Raw genomic sequence first — 22,475 nt, forward strand, 5'->3', positions numbered from 1 at the left:
CTGCTCTTATAGACAGATACACTTCTAACTGCCATCTTGTTATATTATTATCTTTTATTTATATAGCGCCAACAATTTACGCAGCACTTCTACTATTATTACTACTTCCCGCTCAGCACGTGCTGCACCCCATTCTAGCTGATGTTCTCCTCCTTACTCCAATTTTAAATGTTCCCTAAAAACTCCCCTACACAGAGCAGCATACTACCAGGAGCCATTCTAGGTGTCATTGTGCGTCTCTTTACATAACTTAATCATTTACTACAACTGTAGTATCCGGATTAAGCATTCAGTGGAAACAATGAAAGCAGAACACCTTTTAAATCTCATGTTTAAAGTAAATGTTCTAGAACAGCATTCCATGAGTTTATGTTGTCCTTGCAAGGTGTTTGGGGCATTTTCTTCTATAATTTTACCACTAGCCCTTTAATTGGGTAGCTATGCCATCTCACTAGACTTGTGCACATGGACAAAAAAAACAAAAATGTTTTGCTTAATCTTTAGAAAATGCCATTTTGTGGATAACTCAAATTGTGGTATCTAGGTGGTATCTAGGTGGTATCTAGGTGGTATCTAGGTGGTATCTAATAGCTCTGGTCAAGGAAAGTGCTATTCCTCCAGAAGGCTCCAGGCGTCGCTATGACTAGGAGAACCAGTTGGTGCCTGAGGCGCCCCTCTCTCCTACTTGTCCTCGTTGGTTCCTGTGAGAGTGTGCGCAGTCCAGCCCGTACCCTCTCAGTGGGCGAGTGCTTCTAGTAACCGCCGCCGTCTGCTGTGTATCGCCCCTCCATTAAAGCCGCGGCCATGGCGGATAGCGCCAGCGAGAGCGACACGGATGGTGGAGGGAACAACTCGGCGGCAATGCAGACTTCGTCTTCGGCGTCTGCTTCTGGCAAGTCGGGCATCGTCATCTCTCCGTTCCGCCTGGAGGAGCTGACTAACCGCCTGGCCTCGTTGCAGCAGGAGAACAAAGTGCTTAAGATCGAGCTGGAAACCTACAAGCTGAAGTGCAAAGCATTGCAGGAGGAGAACCGGGATCTGCGCAAAGCCAGCGTCACCATAGTGAGTAAAGGCCCGTGACAGAGCTGGCACGAGGGGGGAGGGAGCATGATAGTGTCACATGATGGGCACCCCTTGTCAGGCCTGCTTCTCCATCTCCTTTCAGACATTAGCTCCCATCATGGCTGAGTGAAATAGGTGTTGCGCTTCCAACAGCAACTGACAAGCCAGACTGGCCCGTCCCTGGCTACTTAACCCTGATCAGTCTGTTCATTCAGGGGTTAAAGCATTTCCCATCAGGCGCTCCTTTTTACCCACGTTTCATTCTTATCGTGTGTAATATTTGAAGTCAATATGTTAGGAATTTCTACCGTAGATCTTAATTTTAAGGAAGGGATTATATTATGTGATAATTTATGATGGTGCTGTATACATCAGGTATTATAATATACGCCACCGTCCAAACGCTTGGGGTTTCTTAGCTGTTTTCATGGAAAAGGACATTTTTTATATAATTATAAAAGGGCTTTCAAATGATCAATTAGCCTTTTAAACTTAAACTTAGGTTAGCGAGCACAACCTGCCATTGGCACAAGACAGTGATGGCTGCCGATAAAGGGCTTTTGTATGCCTGTAAAGATATTCTATTAAAATCAACTGTTTCCAGCTACAATAGTCCTTTTAGTATTTAGTAGTATTTCTGACCCATTTGATGTTTTAATGGATGCAATTTGCTTTTCTTTCAAAAATATGCTAATTTCTAAGTGACCCCAAACTTTTGGACAGTGGTGTACGTTTGTGTACTTTCTCGGGCGTGCGGTTCCAAATTGCTATTGCTGTTACCTGCGTTTATAATACAGAAAGAAAACATGCTTGGCTGCTAATGGTTTGGTTCGTATCTCCATCACAAAAGAGAGAGCTGTAAGCTCATAAACCGCAAACACTGAGCATGGAGACAAGGAGATGCAGTTAAGGCAACAAAAACCCAACGTGCTCCACAACTAATGATGTTTACCCAGGGACAGCTGATCGGCCCTGAATGTGTATAACATGGCTATATATATATATATATATATATATATATATATATTGCATATGCTGATACTCTTTTACGCAGCATAACTGCTGTTGAGAATCGGCAACTATACCTTCACCCTTGTGCTTCATGCAGACTCTTAAAAGAAGGATGAGAGAAGACGGAGCTCCCGGCTACTGCAATTCTCAGCATGCTTAGCCAGGACAGTGCAGAGCCCGCCATTCATACAGCTGACACGGCACGGGAGATTTTAAAATAAAAAAATGTAAATCAATTAATAGCAGCCCTATCCTGCGGGCTGGAGAATGACTCTTTGTGAGTCCAGAGGTAGCCCCCTCTCCAACCTGCTTTAAGGTTGATGAAATAGAAAAAAATGTGATTATATATAATAAAGTGTTATTAATCTCAAAAAAAAATAAAAAAAAAAAAGGATGCATTTTTCTCTCTTTGTAAGTACATTAATATGTATTTTCAGTCTTAAAATATATAAAATGGCTTATCTTTAGGAGAAACTGCAGAGCTGCAGTCCTTTAGATGCCACTTATCGGCAGTAGGAAATACACTCTCCTTGAAATCAGTTGAAGCGTTTACTTTGTTGGAACCCTTGATAAGCCAACACAGTCAGTGAGTATGATGCTTAGGTGTAAGCCTGGGGGCAACGAAAGAGGCCAATGCATATGGCGGATTCTGCAGAGGGGCAGCACGTCCATCATATGTACTTAAATTTGTATGATAGCGCCGTGGTCCCTTTAAATTTTCATGGTGGGAGCCAAGCTTGGAAAGTGTTCACATTTATTTCAAGAATTGTCAGGCCACAGAGGTGGCAACCAAGGGTATGTCACAAAAATCTGGTCTTAATGGGCCAAGGACGTATCCCCTACATCATGGCCATTTTGCAACAGAAGTTCAGGTATTTCCTTCTGGGAAATGCCATTGGTGATGTCACTGGGGGGGGATCCCTGTTATGTGTCAGCGACTCACGGGGTCAGTCAGTGTGCCTACATGTCTATTGCACACAGAGATCAGAGAGGTCCCTCTGCTGTGCAGGGGAACCCTAATAGGTTATGTCACCAGTGACATCACAGCAGTTCCCATGTGCTAATAGAGATCCCTGGGGTCATAAAATGCCCCAAAAGTGGATCTCAGTACATTGTGCACTGCTCTCTAGGTGTAAAAAAATGTTTAAAAAGCAAAAAAAAGTATGTGTGTGTATATATGTGTGTTTTATGTATGTTTTATGTATGTTAAAAAAAAAAATGATGCGCAATTTGTATGGGAACAGAGACTTGGTAAATTACATAGAACGCTGTTGTCCTGCAAAAATACTTTGGTCCTTAAGGGGTTAACATGTATTCTTCTGTGAGCTGTCCTTTTAAAATGGCCGATCAGGTGTCGTATGGATGCTTTTTGACCCGGATATATAGTCCCCGCTGGTTGTCGTATGAATTGAGAAGTAACCTAACGCGTCGTTGTTGCAGAAGGTCTTCTAAACTGCTGCTGGGTGAAGAAGTAAAAATGGAGGCATCAATAAAGACCAAAGCGATGGTGGAAATAAAACGTATTAGAAGGCATTCTGTTGTCTCCTATGTTTGTTGTTCCTCTGGAAAGCCTTGCTGTCTGTTATGAAAATGTTGTGGTGGGAAGCAGGTCTTTCATTACTTGCGTTAAACTGATGCAGATTCTCCTGGAATCAAAGAATTGTTCCCTTGACAAGCTAAGACCTGCTAGTTTGTATCCAGTTTTTCCGCGTGGTATCCCGAGAAGAATGTTACGTGTACGGAGAGGTTATCAGGCACACTTTCCTTTTAAATTAGCCAAGCGGATTACAATCAGAGTCTGGACTCGATGGTCCCATTGGTTGAAGCAATGTTAGCATTTAAATATCCCTTGTATGTTAGGAGCATATGTTCACGTTAATTACCATAACAACCAATGTTGACTGATTGTACCAGAATGTCATTAAACATCTTTGTGGTAAACAATAGAATGTCTCGGTCTTAATCAGATCACGCTACCCTCTGACTTCTGAAAGTCTAGAGGAATGGAGTCTATTAAGAGTGTCCCAGAGAATATGCTGAATGTGCTGCGTGTGTGGGGAGATATCACCTAAATATCTAGATCTCATCTCTGCAGGTTGTTGATATAAAACCCTTTATGTATCATCACGGCACTATGTTTAATTCCCGAAGAAAAATCTCTTTCCGTGGCATTTCCTCTGTCAGTTCCTAAGGATCACTTTCGGGAAAACACCGGAACGTTAACTTTTGTGCTGTGACCTTGGTTGTTTCTATCGGTTTAGCGAAAACAAAAAAGCAGTGTTGTGTGTTTAACTGTCATGACTCGGCACGGATGTTTCTGGATGGGCAGAAGGGTCCGGGGGGGGGTAGTTATTTTGCTGATACCCCAGTTACATAGGGACTTGTCTACATGGTAACTGAGACTTGTTCGGACCGAATGCGGCTATCCCGTTTACCGCGTACGTAGATTTATCCCACACAACATCAGTCGGGTTTGCAGGAAAAATGGAAACTTAATCAGAAAGTAAGCGATATTTGGAAAAAAAACACAAATAAAGCCGTGGCCCTCTATAAATGCTCGATGAGATCGCACGGTTTGTGCCGTTTGTTTTCCACTTTATCCTGTTATCGGTGCCGGGAATCGTTCGAAGTTCAGCAGTACTGTACGGGTCTGGCTTTTGTAGAAATATTTAATGAATGTGAGCGTTTAACACAAATGACACCCAGAAACCGGCTAATTTTCTAGAATTGCTAGCATTGGCAATTGAAGCGGAGGGTTAGCAGGTTCATGTAGAAGTTTTTTCCTGGTCATGGCGGCATCAGATACATAAAGGGCAGAGGAGCTAGAACTAAGAGTGTTTTGGCACCTAATTCAGCACCCATGTAAGTAAAACGCTAATTACTGCTTCCGTATTGATGCATGTGCTCTTTAGAAAACAAGTCGCTCCCGTCTCTGCATTGCTGCAAATGTTTGGCATTGGATTTGATTCGGAAACGTTAATGCATCAGGGTGACGGTGCCTTTTTTAAAAAAATATTTATTTATTAGCAAATTGTGCTGTAGCGGCAAAATGTTCTCCGGGCCTTTATATGGCTGGGCTGTCGCTCCTTCGTAAGTGTTGTTCTTTCTGTGGTTTGTTGCTTGCGATGTGAACGTGTGGTTAGTGCGTTCTTCTTCTGTTGCGTTGTGGTTTATGATGCTTTTGCTAGGCCGTCTGTCTCGTAACCTTTCCAATGGCTTAATATTTTTAAAACAAATCGAACCCTCTAGTGCTTGAAGGCTCTCATTTCCCTTTAAAACCCTACATTGTTGGTGCTCGGTTTATCACCAGGGGTTTGAAAGTGTCTGATCTCGGGGGTCTGAACGAGACATGAGCCTCATGATGTTACCAACACAGCCTCCAGCATTATTCAATGAAATATTGGTTTTCAATCTGTGATGATGTTTTGGACGTTTGGCTTAAAACTAAAGGGCTACTTTCCCCCCGGAGTAGCATATCACATAGTTTCATGTCCTTTGGTGAACCCAAAAGGGAATAATTGTGCTGATTATGAGGACAGGAAGGTAGATAGGAACACAGAATTTGATAGCAGATAAGAACCGTTTGACCCATCTATCCTGATGTAAGGGCTCATTCTTAATCAGTCCTTGGTCTCATGTTAGGTTAAAGATATACTTGCCCCATATAACTGTTAAACTCTACCACTCCTGTTGGGAGACTGTTCCACTTCTCTAGCACCTTCTCAGAAAAGTAGAACTCCTGTACTTTACATCTGATCCTCTACTTTAATATTCTGACCTCTTGCTTCTTCTCCTTAGAAATAAACTTTTATATTTTGTTAAATCCCTTGAAATATTTAAATGTTTCTATCACATCTCACCTCTCTCTCCTTTCCTCCAAACTTATACATGCTGAGCTTCCTTAGTCTTTCTTCATATTTTTTTATCCTGTAAATCATTTGTAGCTCCTGGACTCTCTCCAATGTGTCAACATCCTTCTGGAGACGGCTCTCCAGAACTCTACACAATACTGGAGGAGATCTGACCAGATATCCACCTCTGACTACCCGCTACTACTAATGCCCTTCCCCGTACAGCCCAGCACCCTGCTTGCCCGTTCAGACGCTTTATTGCTTGTCTGCTTACCTTTAAGTCCTCGTAATTATCTCAAGTCCCTCTCTTCTGCTGTCCCTACTAATATGTAAGTTCTTGTTTTTTTTCGCTTGTCACTTCTGTAGCTTCTTTCGGAAATAAAGGCCCCCCCCTAGCAGATTTTCTCAGTTCCAAGGGTTACGGGGATATCCGGGTACGGGCCGAACGTTTTTACGGGCAGGTGGTTTGTCTTGTACTCTGTTCTTAAGTTTGTGCTGTCGCAGGTACTAATCATTCCCAATTGGTTAATCTTTAAACGTTGCAGAAGCTTGTTTTTCACTAAGCAGGGCATTGTTGGCACGTGAGCCGGGATTTGGGAGACTGTTCAGTCCGGTCGAAGCAGGTGCTCGTAATTCAAGCTTTCCCTAATATAGGGCTCAGAGCGAGGGTGTGTTATTATGAGTACAAAATCATATGATGTTTGTGCCGCGTTCCTCCAACGTCTGCGTATTATACTGGGTATTATATGTAGATTTTAAAAGCCAGACCGATACATTTGGAAGGAGCCAGGATGAGACGCGTCCATAGAGAGCACGAGAACATTTTACAAGCCAAAGCTACCTGGCTCTGGGGACTTGTCTAGGCCTGCTTTTAATAGAACTTATTTGTGATTATCAAGTCTGGCAAACGTGAGATCCCTGTCTGTTATTCAACAAAATTAAAATGTGCAAGAAAGCGTCCCTTAATTTATGCTGTTATAATAAGACATACACTGTGTATGTTGCGCAGATTAGCACCTGAGCATGGATTAGCTGGCTCTATGTATGACATATGCACTATTGCATACATTATTGTATGGGATAAACTGACTACATTCTCTAAAGGAAGAGCGTAAAGAAACTGATATGGTTTACTGCAGGCAATAATAAAGCTCTTCAGATTTACACCAGACCTGTATGACCTTCATTAAGTGTAGCTTCCGATTTCAGGCTGTTGTCAAATTATTCCGTAAATTTGCACCCAACGGTTATATATAGTATATTATAGTTAATATACATCATTTATTGAGAGTCGCAGCATATAAATGCTTGCCGTCTGCATGCGGTTATCACAGCTGCGAAGGACTGATGGATCCATCATGGAAATGCTCATCACATTTTGTTTACTCATAGAACATACTAGAGAATTCCCAGAAGGTGGTGATTCATGTCTCCATTATCTGAACTCATTGAGTTAAATAATTGATCCCAATAGATCTCGGTGGTAGCAGTTCTGTTATGAAAAACAACGTCCATGATACAGAACAAATCCTTTCTGCAGTAAGTGCTGATAAGGAGCCAATCAGCCAAGAAACACCAGAGAAATTTAGTGATTTAAATGACCTAATAACTGTAGCGGACATTAATTGGGCCGGGCATCAGGTGTGAGACGTCCTTACCAACTCATAACGTCTTATCCCGTTAGTGTTGGTATTACTAGGTTTGGCTGTTAGATGTTTGGCACAACAAGTCCCGGGCATCAGGCGATACGAATTCCGCATTCCTGCGCTAAACCCTGATTGTAGGCTGCCCCCCCACACTTGAAGTCTTTAAAGGAAAATGCACAGCCTATATCCAGGTCAGTGAACGGTGTATTAAGAGTGCGTACTGAGAAACAACAGGGGGAGAAATATCAGAAATATCAAGGGGTTAAACATGATTCAAGCATTGGGGGAGAAAAAGTGGCTCTTACACTTTTTGGCTGGATCCAAACCAAATTTGTCAACCCCTGACCTAAAAGCTTTATCTTAAGAACAAGGCATCTTCAGAAATGTATGGGTTCAGTTGACTTAAATTATAACTATCTTCATCTTTTTTTGTTTCCCAGAGATTTTTGGTTTGCGATTGGGGCTGCAGAGCATCCTTTGGTCTTTGCAAAAATAGCCATGGTCCTTAGTAATTCATGATTAAAACGAATGAGCGGCGTGAAACTAAACAGTTTGTCCATTTTCTTTTATCATAAATAAAAAGGTCTCAAGCCTCCTTTTCTTTGCTTCTCTCATCACTATAACTCTGCCAGTGCCAAGTTCTCAAAGCGTTGCTTGCTGGTTTCCAGTACAGGAAATAATGATAAAAACTGTTTTATTTCTATATTTGTTTTCTTTTGCATTTAGTTTTATTGTGTGCTTCAAAGTAGGAAGGACCATTTTTAAATCATTATTCATATGTCGTAATTAGAGCACATCCTTGAACTCTATATCTAGGGCTGCAACTAACGATTATTTTAATAATCGATTAGTTGGCCGATTATTTTTTCGATTAATCGATTAATCGGATAAAAAAAACAATATGCAAATTTTTCGTTTATTTAAAATAATTTAATGAACTGGATGTTAAAAAACAACTTAAAATTTACATTAACATTCTTATTTTGTTATGATGTAATAAAAAACAATATTTTCAAAGTACAAGAACCCAAACACAATATTTATGAAACAAAATAACCCCAAACATTCTGAAAACAGGTGGACTATTACTGTTCAAGAAACTTTGCCCCAGCCCTGGCACTTTGCACCCAGCACTTTGCACCCAGCACTTTGCACCCAGCCCTGGCACTTTGCACCCAGCACTCAGCACTTTGCACCCAGCACTCAGCACTTTGCACCCAGCACTTTGTATCCAGCACTTTGCCCCAGCCCTGGCACTTTGCACCCAGCACTTTGCCCCAGCCCTGGCACTTTGCACCCAGCACTTTGCCCCAGCCCTGGCACTTTGCACCCAGCAAGCACTTTGTACACAGCACTCAGCACTTTGCACCAGCACTTTGCACCCAGCCCTGGCACTTTGCAGCCAGCCCTGGCACTTTGCAGCCAGCCCTGGCACTTTGTACCCAGCACTGGCACTTTGCACCCAGCACTTTGCACTGTGCCCCTGCACCCAGTCTCCAACTCTGCCCTGCACCCAGCCCTGCCCCCACACTCACACTCTGCCCTGCACCCACTCTGCCCTGCACCCACTCTGCCCTGCACCCACTCTGCCCTGCACCCACTCTGCCCTGCACCCACTCTGCCCTGCACCCACTCTGCCCTGCACCCACACTCACACCCTGCCCTGCATCCCCACCCCCACTCTGCCCTGCACCCAGTCTCCCACTCTGCCCTGCACCCACACTCACACCCTGCATCCCCACCCCCACTCTGCCCTGCACCCAGTCTCCTGCCCTGCACCCCCCACCCCCACTCTGCCCTGCACCCCCACCCCCACTCTGCCCTGCACCCACACTCACACCCTGCATCCCCTGAAACCCCACCCCCACCCCACCGTGGACCCCCACCCCCGCGAACCGCTCTGTGCGAATGGAGCCACTCGCACAGAGCGAACCGCTCTGTGCGAATGGAGCCACTCGCACAGAGCGAACCGCTCTGTGCGAATGGAGCCACTCGCACAGAGCGAACCGCTCTGTGCGAATGGAGCCACTCGCACAGAGCGAACCGCTCTGTGCGAATGGAGCCACTCGCACAGAGCGAACCGCTCTGTGCGAGTGGCTCTGTGCGATCTGTGCACATAGACATGAAGAATACTTACCTCCGGAACGCGTCACATCCGTCACGTAGCTAGAAGGCGGAGACTGCAGAGCGTGTAGCAGAAGCGGGGAACGCTCGCGGAGGTAAGTAAAAGGAGCCGAGTGCTCCAACAACGAATCGATCACTCGATTAATCGATAACGGAAATCGTCGACAACGATTTCCGTTATCGATTATTATCGATTTTATCGATTCGTTGTTTCAGCACTATCTATATCTATATGTGTGTATGTATTCTATATATGCCATACTTCTGTATATTTTGTCATTCGCAATCTGAATGAATTGGTGTTATGTTTTGTTTTGTTGCTTGTAAAGCCTAATGTGAGCAGACACTATATTGAGGGTTGTAGATTTCTTCCTCCAGTTTTACTTTTTGCTCCATTGGTAATGTATACCGATCAGCCATAGAATTATGATCATTGACAGGTGAAGTGAATAACACTGATAATCTTGGTATCATGACATCTGTCAGTGGGGGGATATAATAGGCACCAAGTTAATGTTTCTTCCTCAAAGTTGATGCATTAGAAGCAGGTAAATTGGGCGAGCCCTAAGGATCTGAGCGACGCTGACAAGGGACAAATTGCGATGGCTAGATGACTGGGTCAGAGCATCTCCAAAACTGCAGCTGTTGTGGGCTGTTACTCGGTCTGCAGTGGTCAGTCCCTATCAAAAGTGGTCCAAGAAAGGAAAAGCGGTGAACTGGCGACAGGGTCATGGGTAGCAAAGGCTCATTGATGCATGTTGGAGGGTGAAGGCTGGCCCATGTGGTCAAATCTTAAGAACTGGCCCATGGAAGAAGGTGGCCTGGTCTGATGAGTCACGTCTTCGTTTACATCACGTGGATGGCCGGGTGCGTCGCTTACTTGGAGAACACATGGCACCAGGATGCATCCATGGAGGCCCCACCTTGCAATTTACAAGATGTAAAGGATCTGCTGCTAACGTCTTGGTACCAGAAAATCTTCAGAGGTCTAGTGGAGTCCAGGTCAGGGCTGTTTTGGTGGCCAAACAGGGGTCTACACAATACGCAGGTAGTCATAATGTTATGGCTGATCGGTGTATGACCCTGTTTTTGGCTTCTTAATAGTGATTTATACTAGTGTTGGGAAAACCCATCTATTCTTTTTTGGTAAACGCCCTGGAAAACATTTGCATAGTGCAATTTTATACAATTCCAGGCTTGTTATGATTTCCTCTTGGTTCCAATGTGCAAAACTTGAATGTAGTTCTCTACACAGCTGGATTTTTTTCTAACCTGCTCCATCTAATGCCAAGTAGGTCACATTTTAACCTGTTTTCTACAGGTTGGAGTTTGATATTATTGTTAAGATTTACACAATATGTGTCTAACCCATTTTCCTCTAACTGAATGAGTTGGAAATGTCAGATGCATTAAAAATACCTGGAGTTGAAAAAGCAACATTTTTGCAATAGCAAATTCCGGTATTAGCAAACTTCAGAAGTTTGCACCTAGATGTTTAGGTCTGCTTCTGAAAATGATCTTGTGTACTTTATGGCTGCCAGATTTGTTTGTCTTACTTGCTCATAATTTCTGCATAAAAAAAAGCATTCTTCTTAAATTAGTGAATAACTGTGGAGTACCTCAGCAGCACAAGTTTGAAACATTTTTGTTGTGATATATTATAAACAAACATACACATGTTATAATGGAGGGAAAACGTATCTATATATAACATGAATCAGTGTCCAAACATACTCTAGATGATAGCACTTTGCTGGTGTGTGTAGTTAGAATCATGTGTCTTCCTGATGCCTCGCTGTTTATGAATCCCGCTATTGCTCAATGCGGCCAGGAGGAAGCTGCTATTCAGACTTGGAGAAGAGCGATGGGCTTCTGAGAAGCATATACAATAAACATAGTAGTTGTGTTTACTGCTGTTTGTATAGCCTTGCAGTTTTGTCCAGCTAAAATATTTAAACTAAATAAACACGGGAATTCCATAATATATTAAAGGTTACAGGTTATGTATGTGTTTTTTTATAGGTTCCTCTGTAGCAATGTGTGATCTTGTCTGGGAGTACTCCCTGCAATCGTCGATTATTCCCTGCAAGCACCTAACCGCTTTCGTTTGAAAAAGTCCTTAACCGATGCATTTGTCTTGCAGCAAGCAAGGGCTGAACAAGAAGAAGAGTTTATAAGTAATACTCTATTTAAGAAGATCCAGGCTTTGCAGAAAGAGAAAGAAACCCTTGCTGTCAACTATGAGAAAGAAGAAGAGTTCCTCACGAATGAACTGTCGCGGAAACTCATGCAGGTAACGATCTGCTTTCTGTAAGAAGTGCTGCATCTGCTTTGCCTTGGAAGTGTCTCCTAAAACGAATAATTGTAGATGATGCGAAGTGTGTGGAGAATACAGATTTGTGGCCCGTTGATCGCACGGGGCGTATCGTCCATGTGCAAAGGCCAAAGTAGATTCAGCGCTAGCTCACAAACCCCAAACTCTTTCCATTATTCAAAACATCTCCGCGTCACACGCAATTATACAAACCCAGGCAACGTGTTACTTCATGTATCTCCTTAATTATCACCTTGGTAAAGTAGGCGAGATGCGATGTGATCTGTTCCTCTAATATGCAGTTTAATGTTTTACCCCGAGGAATAACGCTTGCAATGTTTTATTTTCAGTTTTGGATTTTAAAGCTTAAAACTTGATTTTCAATTTTGGACACCCATTTCTTGCAGTAATTTTTAGAACCACCTCATAATTGCATACGCGGCTTGAATATAACACTTTTACATACTTTTTACAACCCTTTTAAATATTTACATTTTTAGGTGTCTTTTGTCAAATAAATATGCCTTGCTTCTTTTGTTTATATAGGTATAAGGAAAAAAATTGTATTCATCTCATTTCAGTGCATCTGATGGTTTGGTACCTTGTGTAGTGTCTGCACATTAAAAAGCTGCACAGAATATTGTTTTGCTAATTAACTATAGAGGGCAAATGTTCATTGATACGTTGGGAAAAGCTGTTTTGCTAGCAAATGTATAGTTGGAATTTAAATGTAAATTTGCCTCGTACCTCGCTTTATGTATATGTCTGTGTGTTTAGTTACAGCATGAAAAGGCTGAGCTTGAACAACATTTGGAACAGGAACAAGAGTTTCAGGTTAATAAATTAATGAAGAAAATAAAGAAACTGGAAAATGACACCATCTCCAAGCAGCTGACCCTAGAACAGGTAAGAAGTTCTTTTTTTGGTGCAAGCTTCCATTAGTCACTGACATATGCTCTTTAGACTGATGCATTTAATTGGAGCGGCATAGGCAGCTACCAGTAACCGGTCTGTTCACACATCCCTTCCCTCATGTCTGGCCTGCCAATTACAATGTGTTAAATTGTTCTTCATTTAATCCTCTATTTGTATTTGTTTTCTTGGAAAGGCGTCCACAGAGCAGCCTCCCCTTGTCTAGACTGCATTCTTGATCACGTTTCAGGCCAGGATTCAGTGATAAATCTTATGTGCTGGAGATACATAAATATCTTTTGTAATGGGCTACCCTGTAAAGCTGTATGTTCTCTCAACATTATACACATACAAAGAAGCATGTTTTACAGTTTAGTTTCACATTAAAGGAGGGTAATATTTTAATATGATTAAGACATGTTACAGGGTTTATTGTAACAACAAAAGTTTGCTGATTTTCTTTGTATTTCACTTTATATCCACTAGGTGGAGACAAAGTCTTTGTGTTACTGGAGCATGTAAGAAGCTGGTACCCCACTAGTATTCACTTTTGCTGCTTCCCTTATGGAGCGGTGGGGGATCTAATGATTCTCTTATGAGAGGCTTTCTGTGCTAGATTAGGGTTGTCCAAATTCCGTTTCAAAAGCCAATGGATAATTTATGCATTTGTAAGGTCTTCTTCTAGGTTACTGAGCTACCTTCAAGCCAGTGCCCCTCAGACTGAGTTAGACAGCCCTGTCTGTTTGTTTTCTAAAGGAAATATTTTTATGCACTCAGCTAAGACGCGAAAAAATTGACCTTGAAAACACCTTAGAACAAGAACAAGAAGCGTTGGTAAATCGTCTCTGGAAGAGGATGGATAAACTCGAAGCTGAGAAAAGGTTTGTGGACCAGTTGTCTTATATCAGGGGTTTGTAAAGTGTCATTAGGTAGCAACACAATCATGTCTCTTAAATATATTAGGGCAATCCTTGTATGAATGCCAGATATAAATGTGTGTGGCCCTCTTAATTGTGTAAGTTAGGGTTCTGCTAACCCCAGGCAGCATTTGTAGGGTTTAAGTTCCTGCGGGAACAGGGTCCTCCATTCCTCTTGTGTCTGTATGTCAATTGCTTGTCATTTTGTACTTGTCGTTATCTGTAAACATTTTTACCTTGTACAGTGCTGCGGAATCTGTCGGCGCTTTATAAATAAAGTATAACAATAATAGGGTTTACCTCCTGGCACCTAGGGCATCACCTGCTGGACACAAACAATCTTCGTACAGAGCTGGCTTTTCCTTTTGGTGCTGTGCCGGGTCACATGAGATTCCACGTTAGTAGTAGCTGCATTTTGTGGCTGGCAACTACATGTGCATTTTTGTGCAGCCCTGATCAAAATCATCATACTTGAAATGTTGGCATCTGTAATTAGGACACAATACATTTGTATGTTTGCCCACTGACTAAGACACGATCAGTCTATAATTTTATTGTTAGGTTTATTTGAATAGTGAGAGACGGAATAACGCATTTCAAATAAGTTATAAATTGATTTGCATGAAATTAGTATTTGACCCCTTTGCAAAAAATGACTTGGTGGATGTCAGATGTTTCTTGTAGTTGGCTACCAGGTTTGCACACATCTCAGGGGGGATTTTGTCCGACCCCTCTTTGCAGAACGTCTCCAAGTCATTAAAGTTTTGAGGCTGACATTTGGCAAATCAAACCTTCAGCTCCTTCCACAGATTTTCTGTGGGATTAAGATCTGGAGACAGGCTAGGCTACTCCAGGACCTTAGTGTGCTTCTTCTTGAGCCACTCCTTTTGTTGCCTTGACCGTGTGTTTTGGGCCATTGTCATGCTGCAATACCCATCCACGTCTCATTTTCAATGCCCTGGCCATCGTCCCTTTGATGTGATGAAGTTGTCCTGTCCCCTTAGCAGAAAAATAACCACAAAGCATAATGTTTACACCTCCATGTTTGACGGTGGGGACGGTGTTCTTCGGGTCATAGGCAGCATTCCTCCTACTCCAAACACGGCAAGTTGTTGATGCCAAACAGCTCGATTTTGGTCTCATCTGACAACACTTTCACCCAGTTCTCTGAATCATTCAGATGTTCATTGGCAAACTTCAGACGGGCTGTACATGTGTTTTTCTTGAGCAGGGGGACCTTGCGGGCTCTGCAGGATTTCAATCCTTCATGGCGTAGTGCGTTACCCAATTGTTTTCTTGGTGACTATGGTCTCAGCTGCCTAGAGGTCATTGACAAGATCCGCCCGTGTGTATGTATGTATGTATGTGCATATATACTGTATTTGCTTAATTATAAGATGACCCCCCCCCAATTTTTTTTGTTAATATTTAGGAAAGCCTGAATATAAGACTAGCCTATAAGAAAAAAGTTTAGTAAATATTAATTCACGTGTAAACTATTTTTTCATGTTTCATAAAAAGTATGATTGAGAAAAATGCATTTTTTGTTTTTATTTCCTTTTATCTGCCAATCTGCCCCACGGCTTGCTGCTTTGCCCCCCCCCCAGAAATGCCATTTGTCCTCAAGATATGCCTTATACCCCTTTTTGCCACTCTGCCTCACTGATATGCCTTATACCCTCCTATTTACCACTCTGTCCCCAGATATGCCCTAGCATATGTATCCCCCCCATACTTGCTTACTGATACATCCCTAGACTTGTCCCCTGTGCTCCAGACTCCCTGGGCAGCTGGTGGACATCCTCCGCTGCTACCCGAGACTTCCATGACTGAGCCCCGGAAGGTCATGTCACGCTGGTGCTCCTTCATAGAAGCCCGGCAGAAGTGTCGGGTAGCAGCAGAGATTGTCTGCGTGCATTGTGCAGACATTCACCGGCTGCCAGAGAGGAGGATCCGTGTCCCCTGCAGCGCTGCGGGGATCTGGATCTTAGTCTTGTAGTCAGACCTCTACCTGAGGTGCTATTATAAGACGAGAGGTATTTTTCAGAGCAAATACCGTCTGTGTAATATATATGTATATATACCCAAAACTGAACTGCATATATTAAATGAGGGCTAAGTAATGTTTTACGTAGAGCTTTAATATTTTCGGATCTTGCTACTGATTCCAACCTAACCTGGGGATCAGCCTACCTTTAGACAGTGTGGCAAACCTATTGATCAAATCTAAGTAGATTATACCTATGGCCCTATGCAAATCTATATTTCAATTTAACCCAATGTTTGAATGATTGTATATTAGCTTTCGTTTGCTACATTATTAGTTAGTATTGAACCCCGAATTATCCTTCAAACTATTTACCTACAACCAATACAACTGCTACCTGAATATGAAGAACAGAAGCTTTCTAGTTACTTTACTGAGCTCCCTGAGAACCCTTGGGTGAGCATCGCCAGGCTCTGTTGTCTTAGCAACTTATCTGAGGATGGAGTTATGTTGCATCTCTATACAGGTATAGTCTTCCATTGACATCTTGTTTGTGTGAAATTAAAAAATGCAATAGGGTAGCTTTCTCCTAGTTATTGTACAAATGGACCAAAAATAATTCGGTCTTATCTTTAGTTTAGTTTTTGGACAACGAATTTCTGGCCCTTTCGGTTCAGACGAGAATTGGAGGACATTTTACATTTGAAGACGAAATTCATTGTCACTCGCCCTCGTTCATTCATTCTCTCATGCTCTCTGAACGTTTCTCTCCTTGTGTCTTTGTCTGCTGCTCCGTCAGCGACTGGACATGGCGTCCGAACACACCCGCTCCGCCCTTTTGTAAAAGTCAACAGACTAGATTTGCAGAAACGCTTCTATTTCTCAGCAAATCTGTCTTCATTATTTTTGCCTGCCAGTGAACATAAAGGGCGGAGCCTCCAGTCACACCCTCTCCACTGTTCCTCCAATCGGAGTAGAGTTTGCCCAGAAGCTTCGCCGTTTTGCAGATTCAGGTTGTTTGTAGCTGTGTCTGTCTAGAGAGATTATAAAGCAAGGATTTCTTTTAATCTTAACCATTTCAGTGTCGTAAAATCCATGCAAAAAATTCTAAGCTTGTTGCTTCATTTTTAGTTTGTTTCATTGGTCCTTCGTTTTTGGAGATTCGTAAGAAATGACAGAATCTGAATGTACTGCTTGTTCGTTATGTGATCTCTACATTGTTCCTAAACACACGGTCCTATATAACTCGAGTCATATCCGATTTCTGTAGCTGTTTTTTGCATATTAAAGCTGTTCGGATTCCTACCTTACTAAATATAGTAAATGGGCAGTTTTGTTACACAGAGCGCTGGAGTTATTCTATTATACATTTACCTAAATATCCAATTCCTCCTAATTTAACTGTAGTTGGGATTCTAAACCTCAAGAGGACCATCAATACAAATACATTTATAGCTTTCCCAACTTTAGATGCAAAAGATACCCTCTAGTTAAGGGACTGAGCTGTATTGATAAGGTTCCAACTCTTGCAACTAATATCTGAATAGAGTGCCTTGAGGCGTAAGTGGCGAGTGACTTTGCGGGTGCCGGAAGCCTAGGCCAGTGGCTTATTTGACATAACTGCTATTTTGGACTTCTCATTGTATATTGCTGAGGATAATTGTAGGATTACAGAGAGGGAGATGCTTATAAAGTTTTTGTTTTTATTTTAGAATTCTACAGGAAAAATTGGACCAACCTGTTTCAGCTCCTCCCTCACCACGAGACATCTCGATGGAAATCGATTCTCCAGAAAACATGATGAGACACATACGATTCCTGAAGAATGAAGTAGAAAGACTAAAAAAACAATTACGGGCGGCTCAATTGCAGCGTAAGCATCAGATTCCGTTAACGTTTTTACATTCTAGACTAGATGATCTCTCTCCCTGAACACCCATACATGAAACCACACGTGTCATAGTTACTCGCACTCAAAAACTAGAGCGCTTTCAGAACTTAAGTTTACTTTGGTTGTGTTTTTCCTTGTTTTCACTTGTTTTCTACGCCCTTTTACACTGGCTGTAACCAGACACTGGGTCATTTTTTTTTTATTTGTTCGCAGAAAAAGTTTTATTTCCATGTTATGTTTATGAATCCAGCTATAACAGAGTAATAACACCGACCTATGTAACCGCTGTGCTTTTCTCACTAGATCAGTGTATGGCAGCTGTGGACATGTTGTGCATGGCCTTGTGCTCTGTTTTCTTGGTATTTCCATGAGATAACAAAGGTTATCGCGCTGCGTTCTTATCAAGTTCTGAAATCCTCACTTCCCTTCCTTTTAGCTTTTTATCACAAGGTCTGTGCTACAGGATTTTCATTAACACAAAGCACTCGGATGTTTGCCAAACACTGCATTTTTTAATTAAATTGCTTAGTAGAATATTTTTTTAACCAAATGAGTTTTGTTCCCTTTTAACTTAGTGGTGTATAGATAAGCCTATACCCTAGATGGGACGTATGAACGTTTTAAAGGAGCACTTTCTCTGTGTGCCTACTTGGTTATTGGTGATTATTTCCCTTCTCCACCGGCTACACATGCCTTGTAGCTCTCCTGTGGAACGCAGTTCAACTTTAATGGCAGTAGACCATCTTGCCGGTGCTAACGTGTACTCCCTTTGTGACGGGTTAAAGGGGACAGGCTAACGCCTTACGCACTTCTACAAACCATGCATATTAAAATACGTTGTAAGAACTCTAATACGAACCAATTAAGTTAAAATAATCAACGGCTGCAGCACAACTCCAATTTGCTGCTTTTTTTATGTATGTTTCCCACTTTCCATCGAGGAGGTCAGACGAATGAAGGAAACGAGACTTGAAGTTTTAATTTACTTTGGAGACCAAGCAAAGTGAATTGTAGGATGCTTCAAAAAAAAAAAAAAAGCTTGTGACTATGTTGTCCCTGTACATAGGCTTTTATATTGGCGCTTCTAGGATTTACAGATTTACAGGCAATCTGTGGCCCACAAATTGTACCCACGTGACTCCTGTCCTTTTCTTCCCCCCCCCCATTAACCGGAATAACTTCTAAACTCCTGTCCTATTTTGATTAGTCTCGCCAACGTAATATAGAAATATACATAAAATTTGATGCAAATAGAAATTGTTTGGTGACACAGCTGTCATGTTTTGTTGAGGAAAATAAAAAATGTGTTATTAAAAAGAAGGCAACAAAACCTTAGTTCATCCCATCAATGTGAACGCAGATATTCTTATTACCATAGTTTATCGTTATCGTTTCAGACACAGAGAAAATGGCTCAGTATTTGGAAGAGGAACGCCACATGAGGGAAGAGAACTTGCGGCTACAGAGAAAGCTGCAGCGTGAAATGGAGAGAAGAGAAGCTCTGTGTAGACAACTTTCAGAAAGCGAGTCCAGCTTGGAAATGGATGATGAGAGGTTTCGTGTTTTTTGCTTGTTACTGTTCAGATTTTACATGCACCCATTTGTTCACGTTAGGAGTCTTGAAATTAAATATTTATTTAGTCTTCCATCCTACACCGTGGAGACATTTTTTACTTCCTTGTAACATCACAAACCTTGTTTGGTCCCTGGCTCTATCTTGTTATAGTCTTGAGACCACCATGGGCATACGTGCACTAAAGTTTTTCCCACATCTCTATAATACAGTTTAAATCATGTGTCAAATAGATAAAAAGTCAAAATAATTACCTTTTTTTAAAAAAAAAATTCAACTTAAACAAAACCAAAAATGCATATTTGGCAGAAGTAATTTTGCTGTAACCTCTCCATACCTGCTCAGAATAGTGATTAGTGAATGTGCACCTAGTCTATCTATAGCATTCAGTATTTATGGATAGTTTAGTGAAATTTAGTTTTATATCCCTGGGTATGTAGTTTTGTAATGCTCAGAAATAACATTTAACTTGAAAGCAACACGCAGCATTGTCAGTTTCATACAATCTAGATGCATCTTTTTAATCATGTTCTTCAGTGCCTGGAATAATGTCTTCATTTATTGTGTTGACCTTCTTCTTTTTTATGTCGTTATGTATATTTCCTTTTAGGTATTTTAATGAAATGTCTGCACAAGGACTAAGGCCGCGCACCGTATCCAGCCCGATTCCCTATACTCCATCGCCAAGCTCTAGCCGGCCTATTTCACCTGGTAACTTTTCTTTCTTCTATAGATTAGTAGTAGCTCCAGGCAATGTACACATTAATACATCTCTGTACGTTTATGAAGTAAATGCATTGGATAATATAAACATTTTAACCATTGTGTCCTTTAAATCAAATATACTGTATGTGGCTTTTATATTTCTGAATAATCCGGGTGATGCTCGCTAGACCTCTAGTTAAGAGTTATATCTGACAAAGCTGTAGATGGTTTTAACATCCTTAAAAATGATATTTATAGAAATGTGCGTACAAATAACAAACTAGCGCAGCTGCATGTGATAGCCTTGCTTGCTGTATTTTTAGGTTTGTCATACGCAAGTCATACCGTCGGGTTCACGCCACCTACGTCCCTGACGAGAGCTGGAATGTCCTACTTCAATTCTCCAGGTTTACACGTGCAACACATGGGATCTTCCCACGGTATTACAGTAAGTGTTAAGTACAGCTCCACTTCGCAAAGTCCTTTGCAAACGGATTTCCCAGTATAACAACCTCTAGCATGCAAAGCTTTAAAGTCCATTATCGTATAGCTATATGTATGACTATATAGACTATGGCATGTGTTTATGTAGGGCCATATATGTACAATATGTTTGTCTTTAAAACAAGCAAAAATCAGCTAAGTTGCCAAACCTAAATGCTGATTGGTTTCACATATTTTAATTACGTGTTCCAATTTCAGTTTTTCTATATGTCTGTCTTCTTGTTCTCTCCGCTTAATTATTTTCTTATTTGGTTTTATAGAGACCTTCTCCAAGGAGAAGCAACAGTCCTGACAAGTTCAAGCGTCCTACACCACCTCCATCTCCAAACACTCAAACTCCAGTGCAGCCGCCTCCTCCGCCACCACCTCCACCTCCTCCAGCACAACCAACGGTCCCATCTCAGTCCATTGCTTCCCACAATTCCGTGCACCCTCAGCCCTAGTGCATGTCTGCAGCATCTGCATTTTGAGTTGGACTCATAACAGGGATCAGTTTACTTCAAGCCAAAGGCTTATCTGTCATATTTGGATTTGACTTTATTTGCACTGAGGTTATATTGGCTTCACTGTTTAATTGTGTTGTAAATGTTTGTCTAAAAATACAGCCAGTGTTGTGGGTCTTCAACATTAACTACCACACACAGTTCCCCGTCCATGTTGATTTAAACTACATGTACGTTCATAGTCTGGCTGAAACATTTGCTACTTGATTTTGAGCAGGACAGAGTTATTAAAGGTTATATCTTGCTGCTCGAATGCTTCCTTTCAAGACTTTGGGTTTGTATAATAAAAGGGATACCATTCTTTTTAATGTTTATTTTTTTTTAGTTTGCTTTAAATTAAACAAAGCATGATGCATTGAGCTTTATTTTAGATGGTATCCCAAGCATACTGTCCGTCACTACATATGAGAAATATCAAATATTAAGAAAAGAAGAAAAAAAAAATGATTAGTTCATTGGCACTGGAAAAATGTGTTAGAACCCAGTAGTCTGAAGCCAATGTTGCTTAGAGCAGGCTGGTTACTTAAGACAGAACAGCATGTTTCATTGCAAAGCCTTTAAAGCACAGTGTTTAATGTAAGAATCATGTGCTACTAGTGATAATGTTTCTGGCTTTACGGAGGTGGGGTGAAGATATTCAGTGCCTGTATTTCAATTCAATTTTATAGCTAAGCATAAATCGAGCACACATTCTGTGTCTGTTGCACACAAAGCATAATTGATGCAATTTCATGAAATCAACCTCTCATTCTTTAAAGACATGGTAGTGAAATGTGGGAAATTTTGTTTAACTATGTGGAATGTATTGTAAATGGAATTTAAAATTAATTGTATCAGTTTTACGTAATCTTACCAGTAAGCTGTCCACAAATCCATTTCTGAATCTGTTTCAGTATTTAGTGCTCTTTTTTTATTATTTTCACAGTTAAAGGAGGTTCTGAGTTTCACGAAATAAACTTAGACTTGGCATTTACCCATTTTTTTTTTAAATGTTTTCTGAGGAAAAAAACAGTATTTTAAAATCTTAATCTGGAGTAGACAACACACCATTATTGGAAAAATAAATTTTAGCAATGTTTTTTTTGTTTGTTTTTTTAATTACGAAACAGAGAAAGGACAGAATACAGATAAAGTAGCACAGCTTGGCACTAATTAATGCTTATTTAGCAGCCTATATAAACCGGTACAATGTTTGAAGAATAATTTTCTGGAAACTTTTTTTTTTTTTAATTTAGCACAAATAAATTGTTTGGTTTCACTTTGCAGTGGAACAGCATATGTGTTTTTCTTTGTTCGTCCTTGACCTTTGAGCTGAAATATTCTTGCTTAAATCTGTATGAACTTCTGTTAAGTCTCCACAGCAGTCTCCAGTGCCGATGATGTAAGGGGGAATTTGTATTAAAATGCTATGAAAAAACTATGAATGTATGTTCATGGTTTTTGAATTTTGTAATGGGTGTAGAACATCTGAACAG

The 22,475-nt window shown here is 41.2% G+C and overlaps 1 protein-coding gene across 2 annotated transcripts; it reads left to right on the plus strand.

The window, feature by feature from the left end:
* The first annotated feature begins 699 nt into the window (after positions 1-699).
* On the plus strand, positions 700-22,271 carry CCDC6 (coiled-coil domain containing 6). 2 transcript variants are annotated; one of them, XM_053450139.1, is made up of 9 exons: positions 700-1,062; positions 11,838-11,987; positions 12,786-12,914; positions 13,677-13,801; positions 17,537-17,697; positions 19,113-19,269; positions 19,899-19,999; positions 20,317-20,441; positions 20,758-22,271. In XM_053450139.1, the coding sequence occupies exons 1-9, from the start codon at positions 805-807 to the stop codon at positions 20,938-20,940; spliced, it is 1,389 nt and encodes a 462-aa protein (XP_053306114.1). In that variant the 5' UTR covers positions 700-804; the 3' UTR covers positions 20,941-22,271. The 2 variants fall into 2 exon arrangements, with proteins under 2 accessions (XP_053306114.1, XP_053306115.1); XM_053450140.1 differs by having other exon boundaries at positions 701-1,062; positions 13,698-13,801.
* Positions 22,272-22,475: the final 204 nt, after the last annotated feature.

Source organism: Spea bombifrons, chromosome 11, assembly GCF_027358695.1.
Source record: "Spea bombifrons isolate aSpeBom1 chromosome 11, aSpeBom1.2.pri, whole genome shotgun sequence".
Lineage (NCBI taxonomy): Eukaryota > Metazoa > Chordata > Amphibia > Anura > Pelobatidae > Spea > Spea bombifrons.